Below are 14,871 nucleotides of genomic sequence, written 5' to 3' on the forward strand. Positions count from 1 at the left end.
TCTCTTATTGTTTAAAATTATCATTTAATATATTTTACTGTTTCAATATGGGGCCCATAGAGTGTATTTGTTTGCAACGTAAGAAACCTCCATACACCAAATCGAATAGTCCCATTCGGTCGAAGATTCCAGAAAAACTGGAGGGAGAAAAAAAATTGTTCTCTCAATATTTATATATATTTCATTCCATTGAACTAGATTAAAGCTTCAACTTGACTCTAGTTAGAACAAGTTCGTATAAACATGTCAGCCGAAGAATACAAAGCCCAAGGTAATCAATACTTTGCTGCTAAAGATTTCACCAAAGCCATTGAGTTTTTCACTAAAGCCATTGAAGCTTCTCCAACCCCAAATCATGTTTTATATTCAAACCGTTCAGCATGTTATGCTTCATTAAAGAACTTTGGTAATGCTTTGAATGATGCCAATGAATGTGTTAAGATCAACAATACTTGGGCAAAAGGTTATGGTCGTGTTGCCGCTGCTCAATATGGGTTGGGCAACTTAGATGATGCTAAAACATACTACTCTAAAGCTTTGGAATTGGATCCAGAAAACGCTTTAGCTAAAAGTGGATTGAAACAAGTCGAAGAAACTATTCAAGCTAGACAAGCCCAACCTGATTTAGGGTTGGGTGCAATTTTCTCTGATCCTAATTTAATAACTAATTTGAAAAACAACCCTAAGACTAGTGAATTAATGAAAGACCCTGAGTTAGTTCAAAAAATTGTCAACATCCAATCTAATCCAAAAGCTAATGCAACACAATTCTTGAGTGATCCAAGAATGATGACCGTGATGGCTACCTTGATGGGTATTGATCTTCCTGATGACCCATCAAACGCTGGTTCTTCTGCTCCAAAACAACAAGAAACAAAACCAGCTCCAAAGGCCCCAGAAACCAAAAAAGAAGAACCAAAGAAACAAGAACCTAAGAAAGAAGACCCAAAGAAAGAAAGTCAAGATGTCGAAATGGAAGATTCTGAAGCCTCAGACGTTAAAGCTTCGCTTGCTGCCAAAGCAGAAGGTAACACCTTGTATAAGCAAAGAAAATTCGATGAAGCCATTGCTAAATATGATGAAGCATGGACTCTCCATAAAGATATAACTTATTTGAATAATCGTGCTGCTGCTGAATTCGAAAAAGGTGACTACGATGCTGCAATCGAAACCTGTAATAAAGCTGTTGATGAAGGTAGAGACATGAGAGCCGACTATAAATTAATTGCTAAATCTTTTGCTAGATTAGGTAATACCTACTTGAAAAAGAATGATTTGGAAAGTGCTGTAAAATTTTTTGATAAATCTTTAACTGAACATAGAACTCCAGACGTTTTAAATAAATTAAGAGCTACTCAAAAGGAAATCAAAACTCAAGAAGCATTAAACTATATCAATCCAGAAAAGGCCGAAGAAGCAAGATTACAAGGAAAAGAATTTTTCACCAAGAGTGATTGGCCAAACGCTGTCAAAGCTTACAGCGAAATGATAAAAAGAAGCCCAGACGATGCTAGAGGATACTCAAACAGAGCTGCCGCTTTGGCGAAATTAATGTCTTTCCCAGATGCTGTTCGTGATTGTGACTTGGCTATCGAAAAAGACCCAACATTCATCAGAGCTTATATAAGAAAAGCTAATGCTCAATTAGCAATGAAAGAATACTCTCAAGTTATGGAAACTTTACAAGTTGCTCGTGAAAAAGATTTAGCTCTCGGTGAAGGTAAAAATGTTCATGAAATTGATCAATTATTTAACAAGGCATCTTCCCAACGATTCCAGGCCCTTGAAGGTGAAACCCCAGAACAAACCATGGAAAGAGTTTCCAGAGATCCTGAAATTGTTGGTATCTTACAGGACCCTGTTATGCAAGGTATTTTAGGACAAGCCAGAGAAAATCCTGCTGCTTTACAAGACCACATGAGAAACCCAGAGGTTAGTAAGAAGATTAACATGTTGATAGCTGCTGGTGTTATCCGTACTAGGTAGATAAGTTTTCATTTTACTCTTTAAAGTGTATCAATTTTTTTTCTAATGGTATTTAACGTCCAATTAATTTCTTTTTCTATCACGATTCAAAATGTATAGTCCGACTAATTTCACAATAAAACTTTACGAAAACAAATACACTTAACCTTATGTAATATATTACCTTTAAACTCTGTAAACACTTTATAAACCGTTATCAAAAAAAAAGTTGGGCAACTCGTAAAGTGAAGAAAATAATACATTATTTACTGAATCATTATCAAGACCATCTCCCAGTTTAAAAAATTGATCATCGACATAATAGTTCGGGTAAACGGGTTTCAGGGTGTCGACACTTTCTGGCTGCTGTAAAATATGGGCTAATGAATGATTACTAAGACTAGTAGGAGTGTATCCTGATGAATCATTACAAGAAGGCGCACCACTATGAGAACCATTCGAGTTACTCGAAGTGTTCGAAGTATTCGAATAGTAGTTAAACTGGGGAGAAAATGCATTAATTGGAGCACCTCCATTGACTTGTTTCTGGTGGCTATCAGGCAGCAGAAGCAGCAGTACCCTTGATAAATGACTTTGGATTGCATTTTGCTGTTGATTTTGATGCTGTGGTTCTTTGTTTTCAGAATTGATAGTGACGAATCCGGATGCACTATATTGCCATCGAGGAACCCCTCCAAGTGATTGATCAAATAGTTTGCTGCAAATTTTATTAATATGATCGTTAGCATTGAACTGTTTATCTTTCCTATCCACTGGTGTAAAAATATATGGGTAGTTCTTTTCGCAGCTCTCTAAATACTGCGTCAAAAAGTCATTTCCTTTCAAAATATCGACTTCAAGTTTACCTTCTAAAATTTTTATCAAAATACGAAGCATGGTTTTAACCACCAAATCGATAACTGAACCTCTCTGCTGGTAAACTTTTGCAGAAGGATTATCAGATTGTTCAGCATACCTATTATTATAACCGAAGAACTTAACCGCAACATCGATGAGTAACCCAAGGTCCTTCATACTATCACTTTCACCTGCTTTATTAATACAATTACCAAGCAAATTTAAAAATGCTGAAAATGGGAAGAATATAATCCAGTTGATGAATGATAAGGGAATAGTTCTAAGATCTAGTGCAAGTACGATATGAAGAATAGTTCTAGCACTATCAAGATACAATGCACGATATATTAAACTTTCTTCACAGCTTTCATCATGGTCAGGTGTTACTATTTGAAATGGTAATCTATTGATAGTCATCAAATGGGAAAAGTAAGTTAGCTGCGTCGCTATGACATTTTCCTTAGCACAATCAATATTCAAACCATTCATAAGAACAGGAAATTCCAAGTATTCCTGAAAATCAGAATCAGTGTATAAACGAGGACGAATTCTTTTGTCCATAGAATTTCTGAGTTCATTCATTTCTGTATTCAAGGAGTTCAAAGTCGAAGAAATACTTTTGAACGTTGTTTTAACAGAGGCACTAAAGAGCCCTTTGTAACTTCTTGCACGTATTCTGGTCAACTTCATCAAGAAGTAACCAACGAAGTTATGTATTTGTTTATTTTGGGTTATATCTTTGATCACTTCTGGAGGAACTACCATAGAGCAATCCTCGTCTTTACAACCCTCATTAGCTTCCGAATATTCTCTATCTCTGGAGGTCAAAGTGGAAACATCACATTCATCAACCATTGGCGTACTTCCGTTTCTATAACAAATTTCCATATCGAAATATTGGCAGAACCACCATATCCTTCTTCTAAAAGCTCTATCTTTCTCCGGAAAATTCTGAAAGCTTTCAAAACGATGTAATCCTAAAATTTGAGCGAAACGCACAGCAACACTGACTAAAATCCAGTTCATATGAGAAGTGACAAGGGTGGTTTCGAGATAAATTATAAGTAATAGGATCCCTTGGACAGTTACAATACCTTCACTGATGACCGAAACTTTACCATAATAATAAATTGACTGAAGAAATAACTGGTCTTGAAACTCGAGTAGTTCTTCTAATTTGAGAGAATTAAGAACAGGTAGACTTGTCTTTGGATCTACTGGGGTAGAAGCATTATCAGTAGATGCAAGTTTAGAGTTTAAGCTAGTGGCTTGATCAGAAGTTTCTCTATGCAGCTTCTTATTGATAAAAACAGAGATGCACAATGCTAAACTGATGTTAATTATGAGATGCTCCGAGGCCTTTAGTTTTTGGGTATTAGCATTAGCCTTATCCTCTTTATTTGAGTAGTATGTCTTTATTAATTCTTTGATTTCATTGACGTCACATAAATAACATGCAATGTATATCTCATCGAAAAATTCCAATAATTCAAAAGTCAACTGAATACTATGAGGTAGTATCCCTTCGTGTAGAAGTAAGCGTTCCTTTTCTAAAGAGAAATAAGGTTCAGTCCATAATGAGTTATATGTTTCTTTACAGGCTGCAAAAACAACAGGTATGTTTTCTAAAGGTACCACTAAGGACATATCACGGGGTCTTAGTTTTCCCTTGATGTATTTTATACTCTTATCTGAAAAGATGTGGAAAGTACAATGTGATCCAAAGTAAGTTTCCAATCTAGCAACACGAGATGTATCATCAAATGGATTTTCTCTAGCAGTAACTGAGCTCTCTTTAATTGGTAGTATATCCTTCTTAGATTGATCCTCATTTCTTGATGGAACTTCATTCTTATTATCCTCGCCATAATCTTTCTCAGACTCATCCAGATCTTCAAAATCATCAAGATCATCATCATTAGACTCATTTTCCACTGTTTCGCTACCAACTACTCTCTCTGAATTTGGATCGATCCGAGTGGCCAAATTAAGAATTAATCCTTCTAACTTAGCCAATCTGCTATCTAGAGACTTTATGGAATCACTTCTTGTTATTTTCTTATTCACTCTTGGTTTTCTTTGTCTTCTTGTTGGATTATCTTCAGGGTAAATACATTCTTTACCACCGTGTTGGCAATTGGAACAGGTTGGTTGTCCATCACATTTAATTTTCTTCTTACGACAAAACACACATGCCTTAGAAACCCTTTCTCTCTTTTTTTGAGTAATCACTTCCATCCTGGTGTATTCAATAACGAAAATAAATAGATTGGCACTTTCTGATGCTTATCTTCAAACTCCTTCTCGAGAATACACTGGCACAGGCTTGCTTCTTAGCCGAATGTATAAATATAATCCAGAGCGGTGTTTTAGCCCTTTGCCACTTTGATAAAAGCCTGATATTTTTATGTTTATATTATATTCTATAAAAAAAAAAAAAATTTTCGGAAGACGGGTGCTATTTTGAAATGTCAGCTTCCGAAATTGTAATACATCGAAAAAAATGCTGCTAAATTACAAAATGCCTTTATTGCACAGGAGCAAAGGCTTCGACAGTGATTGTAGAATATACGAATCGATATTTGTAGAATAATACAGAAAGAAAGAAGAACGAAAAGGAAAGAGGGTCCCAAAGAAAAGAGAGTCTCTAAGAGAAGGACTAGCTAAAAATAAAAGAAGATGAACTAAGCAGGCAAAGAAGATATCTAAAGTCTATTCAAGATTAGAGGAATTCAACCCCAAACTATTATCAAAGAAAAAGTTTGGAAGATTACTCATCTGTGAAAAAAACTTATCGGATAAAACGTTTTCTTCACTTGAAAATAAGTCATCTAAATCATTTATACCTCCTGCATCAAAACCTTTAGACAGTTCATTTTGACCAGAAGCGGAGTTTGGATTATTAGCAAATTTATCATGGTTATCCATTGAGTTGCCTGGAAATTCCCGTTTCCCTTGGTAATAGTTAGGAGAAAGACCCATTGGGTAAGAACCTAAGTGGTTAGACATTTGCGAACCAAGAGCGTTGGGACTGTTTGTCAGTTTAGGAAGATAACCAAAGCCCGCATTATCAGCTAATGGATTATAAATGGGGGCACTACCAGAGCTTGTAATTCCAGGTAAATTGTTAACTTCATTACTCTTACAATCAGCATGCGAAGCAAATGCAGATTCTCCTAAGACAGACAAGGGCGCTGAGCGATTGTTGGATTTGAGTAGTTCAGGATATGTTTCTATCGGGTCATTCAAATGGTCTGATAATGCTTGATTATTTTCTAAAATACTAGTATTATTTTTAGTTTCGTAAATAACAACAACGATTCTAAGGACTAGTCTTATCATTATGGAAAGGAATTTTTGAGCAGATATATCCCCATCGTAATTTGCATCATAATTTTTGAATGAGAAGAAGTCAATGGAGTTTTCGATTAATAAATTCAAATCAGAAAGAGCTTCTGAACTAACAGGGTGGTTTATAACCGAAGCTGCCAAATTCAAAAATGCAGATACAGGGAAAAACAAAACCCATGTATTTAAGGTTAGTGTAGTGAATGATCTTGCACTTTTTGACAAGATTAAAATCGTTCTTGCGCTATCCAACGATAAGTTTTTATAGCTTAACCACTTTCCCCTGTCAAGATCAGAGACCCCAACCACAGACGGTATTCTGTTAATAACCATCAAGTGTAAGAAAAATGTCATATGAACAATAACAATGCTTTCCTCTTTAATAGTTTCTGCTTTATAAGCTTTGAAAGAAGGATGATTGTAAAATAATAACTGATTTTCAATCGGCATACATTCTCTTAATTCAAACATTTCTTTATTCAACTTATCTAAAGCTCTCAGTAATTTTTCAAATGTATCTATTTGAGCAGATGCCAGAAATAAACTTTCATAACTTCTTGTACGAAGTCTTGTCAATAATGTGAAATAATACTGGTGTAATAAAACGTTTCCATCGTCATCTCTAAAAAAAGGCTGTCGTATACTAGAGGAAAGCTTGGAACCCATCGAAGGCATATGAATATCTACGTTAGGCGAAAACGTATTGTATGGTGAATCTTCTGCATTAGGAGCCAAGTCAGCACTTACATCAGCATAATTGATCAATGGAGGTTTACCGGCTCTGAAACAAATTTCCATATCAAAGTAGTGACAAAACCACCAGATTTTACGTCGCCTTTCTGCTTCAGAAGGTGGGAAACTAATATAAGATTCAGCTCTATGTAACCCTATCTCTTGAGCAAATCTGACGGCAACTGAAATTAGAATAAAATTAACTGGGGAGAAGAACCAATTTGCCTCAACAAAAGTGATTAACAATAAAATTGCTTCAATTGTTTCTAAACCATCACTCAATACGGATATTCTATGATAATAGAAGATAGCATAATCAACCATTTCATTCCTCATCTTCAATAAATCTTCGGTAGATAAAGACCTTATCGACTCTGGAAGTGGCCCAGGGATGTGGTGACGCGGATTAGAAGAATGTGACTGGTTAAGTCTTTCATCATGAATCGTTTGAAGGCAGAAGGCAATGGCAATTGTCATTAAAAGAAATTCTGAGCATTTAAAACGACGCTTTCGATATCCATTAATACCATAATACGATCCAAATAATCCTTTCATACGCTCGTAGTTTATAACTAAGCAGCAATGAATGATCTCTTGATAATAAGTATCAATTAAAGCAAAAATAAATTCTGAGTCTTGAGAAAAAGGTTTTTCAAGTAATTGTCTCCTTGATTTACGATCATAAATTGTAGGATCTACCCATTTAAGTATGACATCTTTCATTCGAGTTTTCAAGAATATTGGTAAACGGATAATGGGAGTCACAAAATTAGACTTTTTAGGTCCTAATGTTTCTTGCATCCACGCCAAACTTTTTTCAGAAAAGATACATAAAAATGAATGAGTTCCAAAATATGTTTCTAATTGACGATTATGCAATAAGTTATGTTCGGTCTTGTTCTCATGGGTACTCAGTTTAGATTTTTTCATTTTATTAAGATGATTCTCAGGAGAAGTAGCAACCTTGAATACCGACGGCTTTGGTAATGTGTTAGGTTGCACCGAAGAGACGAAGTCCTGTTGTTTGGGGACATGACTCTCATATTCCTGGACATCATCAGTCTCAAACTCTTCACTTGTATCACTTTCTTCTTCATTAGTAGATGAGTTTTCAAATTCTGAATTTTGACTATTTGGATTTTGGATCTTCAAAGGTAGATTCAAATCAGTAGGAGGAGAAGATTTACTATTTGGATTCAGTAAATGGCCAACTATACTGGTAATAGCCTTTTCTAAACTTAACATTCTTGAATCTAGAATTTCTAAACTTTTAGTTGCAGTCATTCGTTTTGTAATCCCCTTCTTTTCTTTAACTTCCTTCTTCGGTTTCACTTCGTATAGACAATTAACATTGGCTTGCAGACAATTACCACATGGATACCCACCAGGGCATTTTATCTTTCTACGACGACAATTTGTACAAGCATTCTTTATTCTTTTTGATTGAATATTCGACATCCTGCTAATCCGGCTACTACTAAGACTCACTAAAAATGAAAATTAGTTATTATTAAAGTATTTCTGATCCAAATATCTTGCAATTTGGCAGGTAGTCCATGCAAGCCTCTTAATTTTCTTTTCAACAGGGTTTTTCTTTTTTTTACCAATTCAACAGGGTTCTTTTTATTACCAATTCAACAGGGTTCTTTTTATTACTAATTCAAAGGCAGGGTCGCCCTTATCTTGTACATGCGAAAGCAAATTCCCAAACTATTGTACAACAAGCGTAGATATTTAGATGAAATGTACAATTCTCACGAAAATATCTGAAATACAGTGACTTGGAGAAACTTTTCAGGTCGATTTAGTTTGAATTTAGTTCAGATTGATGAAAGAACGAGGCATCAACGCATTAAAATAAAAAAAAACTGAGATTTTCCTAATTAAGTCCTTTTACCTCGGCCGCATTTAATTCTTTCAATCTCCGACAAAACAAACCCCACGGAAAGCGGAAAACAAAAAAAACAGAGACTACCCGAGAATTGAATTATAAAAATAAACACTGAATATGGCTGCAACTTTCAATTGGTGGATCAGACGAGTTTATATATAGGAAGCTATTGAATTAAGACAGGCCAGAGAGGTAATTAGAGGGAGATAAAGCGTGATTTTCATTGGGGTCAGCGTCAAAGAAAAAGCTGGGAAGTCCGGAGAGCCTCAGAGCAAAAATTTTAGCCAATTCTTCGTCCCCCAAGTTTTCAATAAAGCGATTAGCAGATATAAAGGGACCATGATCACTTGTTGATTCTGAAGTGGAAGTGCCACTACTATGGCCGTTAGCAGTGTCAGAATTGAGAAGATTAGCCAAGCTTGGCTTTTTTGAAGTATGGTTGGGGGTAAATGTAGTGGAAGGAGCAGTATTGACAAGATCATCTGAGATAGAAAAGAGTTCAGGGTACATTGATTCACAGGCATTCAAATGGTCTGATAAGCCTGCAAATTGGGCTGATATGTCATATCCGGAGTCATTCTTTATCAAGGCGACTAACGCTTTTAGAAGCAGTCTAATCAAAATATCTATCATTCTTGTTTTTGAAGGTATTTTCTTTGAATTCTTTAATAAAGGATTACTTAAATCTTCAAATCTTTCGCAACAGGAAGCGTATTTTGAAAAGAAAAAAGATACTTTAATTAATAAAGCACAATCGGTTTGAGTTTGAAGATCATTTGGGAAGTTTAAGCAATGTGCCACAAGCCCCACAAAAGCCGACATTTGATATGAGGATATCCAAGACGAAAAATTGCCAGTTTGATCAGTCAACTTATCAATTAGCAAAGTTATGTGTAGAATGGTTCTTGCGCTTTCTAACGAGATATGAACTGATTTTGAAATTGAAGGAGTCTCCTTATTATTTTCGTTATTCGTGATAGGTAGCCGATTCGTTAAAAATAAGTGATTAAAATAAAGCATTTGGAAAAATAACTTATCTTGTAAGCTAATTGAATAGGACCCATTAGGCGTCTCAAAAGTTTCACTTACCCCAAGTGAACATTTACTTAAGTTTTTTTCAAAATTTGCTTCATTATAAAAAAGTGGCCTTTCACTACCCATTAAGTCAATTAATTTGCCAACTTTTTGATTACTATCTTCGATTATTTCTAAAACCCGATAGATTGATGAGGAATCTTGAACGAACGTACCATTTAAGGATCTGAAAACACATCTTCTAATCCTGTTCAACATTAAGATGTAAAAACCATAATAATATTGAAATCCATTCAATGAGGCAAAATCAACGACTTTTGAGACATCTTTAGAAGTTGGACCACTGCCATTCATAAAGGGGAATTTTGGAGTTGGTAAGAAGTAATTGTCATCATCGGTTAAAATAGTAAAATCTTCATTGAATAAATTTGTAGTTTTTGAAATTCTATAAGTCATTTCAGAATCCATATGCTCACAACACCACCAAAGTCTTCTTCTTTCGTCAGCATCCTTTTGGCTTAAGTTTTTCAACATTCCCAGATCATGTAATTTAATGATCTTTGAATGTCGTAAGATATCAGTTGCAAGCCGATGAGGAATATTATCATCGTGAGCGAAATTTGCGTCAACATAACCTAGAAGAATAAGAAAGGCTTGTATTGTCTCAATTCCCTCATTGTTGTTTTTGACATTATCATAATAGATTAAGGATTGCTGGAAACATTTATTCTTCAAAGAAATCAAATAATTTTGATCTAATTTAGCCAAGGTATAATAATTATTTGTTACTTTATCATTGATTGTAAATCTATTAATTAAGCAAGCAGCAATACTAATGTGAATTAAGAACAATTCTGATTGAGTTAATGTTTTCGACGGATCCTGTTGATAAAAAACTATGGCTAAATGTTTAATTTTATCCACCCTACAAACCAAATGATTTGCAAAATTCTCATTATGGAATGCATCCAATATTTGAAGTACAATTTCGGGATTTTTTGGTAGAACTGATTGTAAAGGGGTGTAACCATGTATCAATTCAAGTGCTTTTGGATCCATCCAAGCACCCATCAACACACTTACCGATTTGAAAAATGCCCGGGGCATACCTATAAATGGTTTGATTGCTGATATATCGCCGTCTAGCTTTTTTTGAACCCAAAGCAAACTTTTCTTTGATAAAACATTGATTATTGAACATGGATAACCAGAATAGCAACACTTGGGTTCGGTATGCGATATCTTCTTATCCTTGATAGAGTCAATAATCTGACCACCCGAGTGCTTGTTAGAATCATTGGAGTCCGGGGAAACGACTTCCTTCGAGAACTCTCTGCCCTTATCAATACATTCAGGACCAGAGAACTGTGTAACAAGACGCAGAATAAGCCCTTCCAAAGATGACAATCTGGAATTTAACTGATCAATCGAATTTTTGGCAATCACCTTGGTCTTGGTTCGAGGTCTTCGTTTCTTAGCAAATGAATAGATACATTCAACATTTGCATGGATACAGTTGGTGCACGAGCCAACCCCATGATCTGTGTGACATCTCTTCTTACGTTTTCTGCAAAAATCACAAGTTTTAAGTTTGGACTGGTTCATAATGTACTAGTGAAGCAAATATACAATTAAAATCCGAGGAAGTTCCTTGACAATTATTAAAAGATTCTTCGCTAAAACTATAGTTGCAAGTAATGGGTCATATGGAATAAGTTGGATAGAAAAGCTGGGTCCTTCAACAAGTTATCGTCTTTGGTGGGTTATAATATAAGTAGCTCAAAAATTGTACGAACTAAATCTATTTATCTAACTCGATTTCTTGTTTTTTTTTTTTTTTTTTTTTGTTTTGTTAGCGGCTTCGGAAAGTAGGTTTGTATCAATATCTCCACTGCCGAAACAATAACAGTCGAACCTTACCACTTTACGGGCTACGGCTGACCATTGTAAAAACCTCAAATCCGGGGAGTGTCATTCCGCAGAGCTGGCCCACTCAACAGTGAGTTCTCCTCTCTTCTGCTTTGAGATCGCCGTCCGGTGCTTGCTTCTCAAGGTTGTCTATTGTTGCAAAAAGCAGTTGTTGTAAAAAAAAGTTGGTCCCATATAAATTGCCGCACCCGTACATCTCAAGATGGAAAAGCCGTGCACCCTGTCTATTATTGGTAAGTACGCGTAGATTCATCAATAGTAGCCTTTTTTGTATAAGGAATACTTTCACTACTTAATAATCTAGTAGGTAAGATAAATAGTTTGCTTTCGATGTTAACAACGATAAGTAAGGACAATATAAATACTTAAATATAAGTAAGGACAATATAAATACTTAAATATAAGTAAGGACAATATAAATACTTAAATATAAGTAAATACATTTTCTAATAAGATAATAATTAAATTGACTATATGTTTCGATCTGTTTTTCAAATAAAAAGTTCCAATAAAACAGATACTAATATTAATACTACTACTATAGTGGATTAACCTAATAGAAAGAGACTAGGTGTGTTAACACCACACACACAACACCCATACACCAGGCAATCTTTTCTTTCCTCCTTGTTCGGGTCGTGCGATTCCCCCCAGACTAAGTCTATTCCGACGCTTTAGAGAAAAAAAACGGCCTTGGTGAAAAATTGGATAGTTATCTCCCAAGACGACGAACAGCAGACGATGGTTGCAAGAAATAATCCCATTTTGGCGAATAAGGAGGATGCCAACTTCCGTGAGGCCTTGAAGTTGTTTGACAGCAAACAGTATAAGAAGGCATTGAAGTTAGTTGAAGCCAATATTAAAAAGAATTCATCTCATGCCGAATCATTGGCATTGAAGGGGGTTCTTAATCACCATTTAGGACATAAGGCCGAAGCAAAGCCATTTATCACTAAGGCAGTTAGTAAAGAGCCTGGTAATTACTTGGTTGATCATCTTGCTGGGATCTATTTCAGAACAATTGATGATTACCCAGAAGCAGCCAAATGGCTTAAGGCATCTATTGATAACGGATCACCAAATAGGGCCATTTTACGTGATTTGGCTTTATTGCAATCTCAAATTAGAGACTATAAGAATTTGAGAGATACTAGACAAGCTTATTTAGAATTTCAACCTGGTTATAGAGCAAATTGGACTGCTACTGCCATTGCTCAACATTTAAATAAAGATTATAATGCAGCAGTTAATACTTTAACCAAGATTGAAGACATTATCAAACCTCATTTGACCGAAGCAGATTTATACGAACAATCAGAATGTTGCTTGTATAAAAATTATATCGTTAATGAAGCAGGAAATTATACTAAAGCTTTAGAACTTTTAGAAAAAGATGAAAAGGAAATTACTGATAGATTATCATTTTTAGAATACAAGGCTAAGTACCTTGTATTACTAGGTCAAAATGAAGAAGCTTCCTTAATTTATCGCCAACTTTTACAAAGAAACCCTGATAATGTTGATTATTATACCTTATTAGAAACCGCTTTAGGTACTTCATCTAAACCTTTTGAATATAGATTAAAATTATATGAAAAATTGGCTCGTTTCTACCCTCGCTCAGATCCTCCTAAATTCATCCCATTAACTTTTTTACCTTCCGATCATCCAAGCTTTGAACAAAAGGCTAGAGATTATGTTGAATCTCAATTGAAAAGGGGAGTCCCTTCTACTTTTGTTAATATTAAGCCTTTATACAAAAACATTGAAAAATTAAAAGTTATCGAAAAAATCGTTTTGGAATTTTTCAAACTTCAAGCACCTTCTTTAAATCCAACTGTTACAGTTTGGTCAAAATACTTCTTGGCTCAACATTATTTATACTTGAATGATTTGGTGAAGGCTAATGACTATATCGATTCAGCTTTGGATCATTCACCAACTTTGGTTGAACTTTACATTGTTAAAGCTCGTATCATAAAGCACTTTGGTGATTATGAAAAGGCAAGTCAAATAATGAACGAAGCTCGTGAATTGGATTTACAAGATCGTTTCATCAATTCTAAAACTACAAAATACCTTTTAAGAGCAAACAAAGTTAATGAAGCCATTGATTGTATCTCTTTATTCACCAAGTTAGATGATGATGCGGTCAATGGCTGTAAAGATTTACATTTGATGCAAGTCAACTGGGTCCTTATTGAAAGCGCAGAAGCTTACACTAGAATATATCATGACTATGAAAAACAATTGAAAGATTTATCCCCAGAAGATTCATCGGAAGAATCCTTAGCCGCTGAACAAGAATTAAAAGAAAATATCGATATCTTCAAAGGTTTGGCTTTGAAAAGATACCATGCAGTCATTGACAATTTCAAAATCTTCTTTGATGATCAATTTGATTTCCATTCCTATTGTATGAGACGTGCTACTCCAAGAGACTACATCGAAACCTTGAAATGGGAAGATAAATTACATTCCACTCCAATTTATGTTCGTACCATCAAAGGATTGTCTTCAGTCTATTGGGAAATCTATGAGCAACAACAAAAACAAAAAGAAATGGAAGCTTCAAATGAAGATAAGGAATCTTCTCCAGCTAAATCTAAAAAGAGCAACAAGAATAAAAAGAAGAAGGAAAAGGCTCAAAATATCAAAAGAAAAGCTGAGTTAATTTCAAAAGTCGAATCTACTAAAGAAGACCCCGATCCTTTAGGTGCCAAATTATTAACTGACTTAGTTAATAATGCAAATGGTAAAATTCTTGATTTGTTATTAGAATATATCAAAAAATTGACTACTGAAGCTGATAGTTATCAAATTACTTGGGAATTAGCTTTCAAATTATATAAAGAAAATAGCAAATACGTTTTGGCCTTACAAGCATTGAAAAATCTCGATCGAATCTTGAAACAAGGCCAACCAGACAAGAAATTCAAAGTTATTGCTAAATCTGCCATTGAATTACTCCATGCTGCTGAAAATGATCCTAATTCACCAGCTGCTATTGCAAAAGTAGTTGAAAAAGGTTTACAAGGAATTTTTCCTGAATTGAGTGAAGGTAAAGCTAAGTTTGAAGAAATCTACGCCTAAGTATGAAAGGAGTTTATTCA

The 14,871-nt window shown here is 34.9% G+C and overlaps 3 protein-coding genes across 3 annotated transcripts; 1 reads left to right on the forward strand and 2 right to left on the reverse strand.

Annotated features, from left to right (window-relative positions):
- Positions 1 to 2,745: 2,745 nt before the first annotated feature.
- On the reverse strand, positions 2,746 to 8,361 carry HYPBUDRAFT_101201 (Zn(II)2Cys6 transcription factor; the record flags this gene model as incomplete). Its single annotated transcript, XM_020218106.1, has 3 exons — positions 2,746 to 3,282; positions 6,538 to 7,866; positions 7,936 to 8,361. Coding segments are annotated over 3 exons (2,292 nt in total), but the record flags the coding sequence as incomplete, so codon positions are not given.
- Positions 8,362 to 8,968: 607 nt separating this feature from the next.
- Positions 8,969 to 11,434, reverse strand: HYPBUDRAFT_146743 (uncharacterized protein; the record flags this gene model as incomplete). The annotated part of the gene is made up of 1 exon (XM_020219987.1): positions 8,969 to 11,434. One exon carries the CDS (start codon positions 11,432 to 11,434, stop codon positions 8,969 to 8,971), a length of 2,466 nt encoding a protein of 821 aa, XP_020079462.1.
- A 1,065-nt stretch (positions 11,435 to 12,499) lies between these two features.
- Positions 12,500 to 14,851, forward strand: HYPBUDRAFT_102673 (peptide alpha-N-acetyltransferase complex A subunit; the record flags this gene model as incomplete). The annotated part of the gene is made up of 1 exon (XM_020218215.1): positions 12,500 to 14,851. The coding sequence occupies one exon, from the start codon at positions 12,500 to 12,502 to the stop codon at positions 14,849 to 14,851; it is 2,352 nt and encodes a 783-aa protein (XP_020079463.1).
- Positions 14,852 to 14,871: the final 20 nt, after the last annotated feature.

Source organism: Hyphopichia burtonii (genome assembly GCF_001661395.1).
Source record: "Hyphopichia burtonii NRRL Y-1933 unplaced genomic scaffold HYPBUscaffold_1, whole genome shotgun sequence".
In the NCBI taxonomy this organism is placed as follows: Eukaryota; Fungi; Ascomycota; class Pichiomycetes; order Serinales; family Debaryomycetaceae; genus Hyphopichia; species Hyphopichia burtonii.